This window comes from Cyprinus carpio, chromosome B25 (genome assembly GCF_018340385.1).
Source record: "Cyprinus carpio isolate SPL01 chromosome B25, ASM1834038v1, whole genome shotgun sequence".
NCBI classification, from domain to species: domain Eukaryota; kingdom Metazoa; phylum Chordata; class Actinopteri; order Cypriniformes; family Cyprinidae; genus Cyprinus; species Cyprinus carpio.
Window position 1 is genome coordinate 22,115,088 of NC_056621.1, and position 6,447 is coordinate 22,121,534.

Below are 6,447 nucleotides of genomic sequence, written 5' to 3' on the forward strand. Positions count from 1 at the left end.
TGGTACAGCGCCGCCGTGACGTAAGCGCGCTGTCGCGGTGACGTCACAACGGCTCGTCCGAAGACGCACGTCCTCTGCTGTTACATTGTTGACGTTTTTAGTTTTGAGATTTCGTTGACTTCAAACCCTCAGATATTTTCGTGAACAGGTCGCTCCTCGAGCAAAACATCTGCAAACATGAAATGGATGTTTAAAGAGGACCATTCTCTGGGTAATTCATCGAAAATGTCATGTTGTTATCAACCACGGCCTGTCAGAAGCGAGTAGTTATTGATCTGTCGGTCAGTCTGATGCTTTACCTGCTAACTCGATCTAGCTCAGCCTGCGATCTAACACTTCATTTATCTGCTGATATCGGGCCTGTTGTGTGCTGCTCATAATAACGACATTAATAACAAAATCAAACCGAGATCACACTGCCTCTGGGTGTTTTATTAGCTTTTTATAACAGTGTGACTGTTTCTCTTTCGGTTTAGCATGCTATGTTTAGAATACAAATGCATTCATGTTTTATGTGACTTTGAGATATTCACAAGTCTAATGTGTATGTAAATATTTATATTATGTAACTAAATTACGTGATGTAATTACAAAATAAATGTAATCGTAATCCGTTACAATTACTTGTGAAAATGTTAACGATTACAAAGGAGGTTACATCTGATTTGTGTTTTTTACACACTCCCACATACAGATTTAATTAATTATATTCATAAATTGCAGTGTTTCCTGTCATAACTAACAAAGATTTTATTTTAATAACAGTACCATAGCTACTAAAGTATTTCCTATTATGATTTTAAGTCTGTATTTAACCTCAGAATGACCTCAAAATAAGTCTTATTTTGTGGTAGCTGTGCTTTAAAATTAAATTATTATAATCTTAATTCGAGTGATAAAGGATATCGAAAGTGACAGTAATCAGTGTTGAGTTCTGTAAGGTTAACTCTGCCTGCTTTACATGTGTCTGAAAATGATAAACAGTTGAAAACATTAGAAATTTAGAAAAGCATTCAGATGTAATCAGTTACATTACATTAATAAAGTAATTGAAATAGTTACACTACTTATTACATTTTAGATCTGTCATCTGTAACATTATATTTCCAAAGTAACCTTCCCAACACTGTTAGTTACTGTCAAACAATGTGTGTAGTTTTAAATCTATAATTAGGGATGATTATGACTAATGAGAATCCATTCGTGTTCAAAACACTCTCTAATGAATATTAATGATTTGAAGAGCATTGCATGTTGACTTATCAATGTCTTGTCTTTTTGCACCCATCATTCAGAGCACAGGTGTGTGGAGTCGGCCAAAATCCGCAACAAGTACCCAGACAGAGTTCCTGTGAGTATGGATATGAAAAATTCAACATGGGCATAGCTCTTTGTCTCTATTTTACCATGTATGATGATAAGAGAGCTTATCACCGTTATGCACGTTTGGGGAAAATCTAAGTTGTGGATCAGAACACACTAGGAGTCACTTTCCATCTGGAAGGAATGGGATCGCCACAATAATCAATAGTCTATACCAGTGGCAGTGAAATTTGATAATTTTCCATAAAACCAATATGCTGTTGAACACATGCCTGTTATCAAATAAAATAAACAAATTACCAGGACAATTAAGGAAAACCATTAAACACAATTATATCACAAAAAGGACCACTATGTAAAATCCAAATCATTAAGCATCTTTATTTGTCATTGACCCATTGTTATTTGATTAATAATAACCATATCATAGACAACAGCAGGTCTAAAGATCCTTTCACACAAACATAAATGTTTGGGACAGAGTTTTTTTGTTTGTTTTCCTTTGGACAGCGTGTCATGTTTTTTTTTTTTCTTCATCCTGCAATAAATATTTCTAAATCGATTAGATATCAGCATTTCATGGTGCTAATGCACTGAAAGCTATTTGCCAACCAGCGATAAACACCAAGGGATCTTAAATCAACATTGAAGATGGATGTGAAGTGGCTGTTGTCTTTTTTCCTTTCCACACATATTGAGCACAAGCCTAAAACATCAATGTTTGCAGTTCATGAGACTTTGAACTACAAACATATTCTGCAATCAATGAGTTATTTGCATAAAATGTTTTGCAAACATTCATTATTTTTATTTGCATAAGACATACAATTTATCTGCTACCAACTGTTTTTAAAGAATTATATATACACATACACTATACTGCACTATAAGTATTGGGACACTCCCTTCTAATGAAAAGGCGGGGCATAGAGGAGAAACAGTAATGTACAGTTTGTGGAAAATAATGTGTTTTCTGAACCTTAAACCACATAAACACATTTCAAAGTTTGAAACTTTAGTCTTTGCAGCTTTACAGATCTTCTTTATGCACCAAGAGCTTGTAACACTCCAAAGAGAAAGAAAAGCTTGAAATCGCATCATATGAGCCCTTTAAGGCCGACAGATAGTTGTTTCTCTCTTGGTGTGAACGGACCACTCATTGCTGATTCTGTGTGTGTGCAGCAGTCAAAGCAGTAGAACACCTTCACATCATCATTAAAAAGTGCATACTTTATAACATATGATTGCCTTTGTTTGCGCTCTCTTTTGTTTATCAGGTGATTGTAGAGAAAGTTTCTGGTTCACAGATTGTGGACATTGACAAGCGAAAGTATCTGGTCCCATCTGACATCACAGTGGCCCAGTTCATGTGGATCATCAGAAAGCGGATCCAGCTGCCTTCTGAAAAAGCCATATTCCTTTTTGTCGACAAAACTGTCCCTCAGTCCAGGTACAGTCCTGCTTTATTTATTACAAAGACTCTACTAAGTACAGTGCCTATAAAAAAGTATTTAACCTGCCCGGACTTGACAATGTTAATATCCAGTCCGTTTCAAAACACTTGAGTTAAAGTCAATTAACAGCATTTGGGTATAATGTCAATTACCACATTTAATTTACAAAATTTGTGGTGAGGTTTATGCACTCACAATGTTATAACATCAATGTTAAAATACTGTTTCAAAAACATGACTGACATGAGACTAGTGTGATAGAAAAGAGTGCTACTACTGATGAGGTATTTTTGTAGGTCAACCTGGAAATGAATAGGATTTTCTATTGGCTGAATTATTATTATTCATAAAAATTATATGAATTATTGCTGAAATAACAAAGGGTTTATGATTCTTGCACATTGTATTCATCACTAAACCTATGAATATATTCATTTTGAAACCTGATTGCCAGAAGTTATAAGCGTGGTTTATAAATAAACTACACCACAGTCTCGTGATCTTAACATAACCATCAGTAATCTTCCGACAACTCTTATCAGTCTAAAAACATTCCTTGAATGTTTTTGCTATTCCTTTTGTCAGAACTGAACAAATACAGCTGTGAAGGTGGCTTGTGAGCTTTTTTTAATGTCACCAGCAACCACTGTTAGTGCCATTTAGCTGCTTGTTAGCAACACACCTTTTCAAGACATGTAAAAGCTGTAAAAATCACAGTTTTGGGCTAGTTACTCAAAATTAGGAGTGTATTACTCATTACTATTTATTCCTTTCAAAAGTAATATTATTATGTTACTTGTTACATTCTGGCAACAGTAATTAGTTACACCACTATTTACATTACTTTTCTTTCATGCCCCACAGAAGTTGTAATTGCGTATCTTCCCCACAAAATTCTTCTAAAATATTACCAATATATTTCTGCCCAAAATCCACATTGGATTGCAGTCAGAAGTTATTACAAATGCTCAGTGGTGATTGATTAAAGTAAGTAAACGTGTTGAATTATTCTCATTAATTGTGTAGCTTGAAGCTAATTGTAGCTATAATTTCTCTGTTACCCATATACGATTATATTTCATGATGTATTTTATCAAAAGAAATCACAAGTTCATAAGAAAATGTTTTGCTTTCTTAAAAGATTTTTAATTATAGTAACACACTATATATCGGGGTCAGAGGGATGAAGGCAAGCCATGTAATGCCAGAGTAAAGTAAAGCCACTGAACGTACAAATCGGTGTCCAGCTCATCTTTTCTTCTGACAAAATCAATGTAATGGCAATATTTCCATCCACTGAATGTAAGCTTTTCCATATTCCAAGCTTGCCTGCTGCACCAGTGACTTCATGTGTTAACGAGTCGTGAAAATTATGAAAATTAATCTAGGAATCAATGGATTTCAAATCAGTTGGGGTTGAGGCATCAAAAGTAACTAAATAACTAGCTGTAACTGTAATATTACTGAAATCATATTAGTTATTACACTACTAGTTACTGCGATATTATTACTGTAACGTTTTACTGCCCAACACTAATTACTGATGTATTTTATGCTGTGAAATAAAACGGGTAAATATCTTGAGCTTGTTTTAAACAAACCTTATTTGACCAAAAACCCATTGAGGATGGTGGAGCCACAAGTACTAAACTGTGAACTCGATTCTGGATTTTGGCCTTTAAAACTGTCATGCCTACAGCACTCTAATGCTTACTGACTTACCATAACGGCGGTCACTGTTACATTTAAGTCAAGTCACCATTATTTACATAGCGTTTTTTACAACGCAGATTGTGTCAAAGCAGTTTTACAGTATTAAACTAGGAAATAGTGTGTTGAAATAGTGTTTAGTTCTCTTCTGGCCAGATGAAACCAGCAGTTCAATTCTAGGTTACAACAACATTGAGCAAACCCTGCCCACAGGAACATCACTTGTTTGTTTTATGCATGATTTCAAATAACACGTTTTTATAACCTCAAAGGGGTGGGGGGGGGGTGAAACTTTTTGTATGCACCAATAAAAATGTAAAAAAAACTAGCTTTTAACAGACCAAACTACCCACATATCTTAAGGCAAATATTCCAGGAAACGAAGAGGACAATGACACACCGACTATAGGAATTCAGTTTTCTGAAACATCTGCAAGGAGTCTAGTATTTCCTTATACAGAAGACATGTTCACAATGTAGATTTACTTGAATTGCTTCCTGAACATGCAACATTCAAGCTGATGAAACTCTATAGGGCTGTGATTGTGTCCAGTAACTGAAGATATGGCATCAGATTTCGTATGAAAGGGAAGGAATAAACTGCTGAAACGTTTTCCTGTGACACCCCGGGTCACACCCAACATCCTCCTTTAACATCCATTTACAAATAATCTCTATTTGCCATCTCAGAAACACTCAACTGATATTCTCTAGTTTACTGATGCTTGAGAACACTGCAAAACAACAGGCTACAGAAGTGAACAGGGCTTGTTTTTGTTTTTTAGCAAGGATTTATTTTGGATTAATCTGTTCAGAGGTATTCATTGATGTGCTTTTGACATTTTCACACAAATTGTGGTTTTCGTTGCCTGTGGCTTAATGTTCTGTTAGTGTCAAAAGCTTTCAAAGTAATTTTCACAGAATACCTGTGCATTCATTAATTTTATTTAATTTAAAACTTTAGTCTATATGGTTTGGATAAGTGAAAATCTGCATCTGTTTCTACTTACAATCCCCATTCTTGTTTCAGTCTGACTATGGGGCAGCTCTACGAAAAAGAAAAAGACGAGGACGGCTTTTTGTACGTGGCCTACAGTGGAGAAAACACGTTTGGATATTAGGATCCCTGCATCATCCCATGCCGTGCAACACATCACTCCCGTTTCTTTTGGACTGCGCGAGTGGGAACAGGATCGACTCATCTGTCAATCAACCCCATAGCAGATGTGTTTGTACCTCACCCGTCACATTGTGCTCTGAAACAATAGATCAACTGCATTAGTGATTTTTCTTCTTTTGGTGAATGGTGTTATTACAGACGCTTAATAATCTTGGCACTGAGAATATATAGTAACTTTGAATGTTTTAATTTATCTGTATTTTTCCCCTGTAAATTATATATTTAAGATAATTGAAAGGTAAGGTAGCTGGATGACCTAACCAATAAAAACCAACACCAAAAAATAAACCGATTGTCAATATGATTTATTGAGACCCACTATTTCAAGGAATCTTTTCACAAATTAAAAACAAAAAAAAGTGTTCTTGAGGTCGATCATACAGGTTTGGAAAAACATGATGAGAATTTTCATTCAACTATCCTTTAATAATATAAATACAAACCTCACGGACCAGAACATATACAGTTCCAAGGCAAGCTTTAATGCAAAGTTCACCCGATACTGAAAAACTAGATAACTCACCTGACACTCTTACTCATACCACAAATGCAAATACTGACCAGGTTTTGTTCAGTCTAACAAAAAACATATTATGAAAGTGTTACATAATAGCTTTTCACTGAAAATCTACACCTCATTCAAACTCTGCTGATCATGAGACATTTGAAAACCAGTGGCGTTTGGCATCAGTGATATTTGAGAGCTACAGTAGTGGAAAATCTTCAATTTCAGCCCAAATGTTTCTCACACAAAGCTCCTGTAGGGCTTTAACAGACTTG

General features: G+C 35.3%; 1 protein-coding gene across 1 annotated transcript; it reads left to right on the forward strand.

Annotated features, from left to right (window-relative positions):
• Positions 1-39: 39 nt before the first annotated feature.
• Positions 40-5,955, forward strand: LOC109051152 (GABA(A) receptor-associated protein like 2). The gene is made up of 4 exons (XM_042753527.1): positions 40-211; positions 1,296-1,351; positions 2,601-2,773; positions 5,518-5,955. Exons 1-4 carry the CDS (start codon positions 178-180, stop codon positions 5,606-5,608), a joined length of 354 nt encoding a protein of 117 aa, XP_042609461.1. The 5' UTR covers positions 40-177; the 3' UTR covers positions 5,609-5,955.
• The last annotated feature ends 492 nt before the right edge of the window (positions 5,956-6,447 follow it).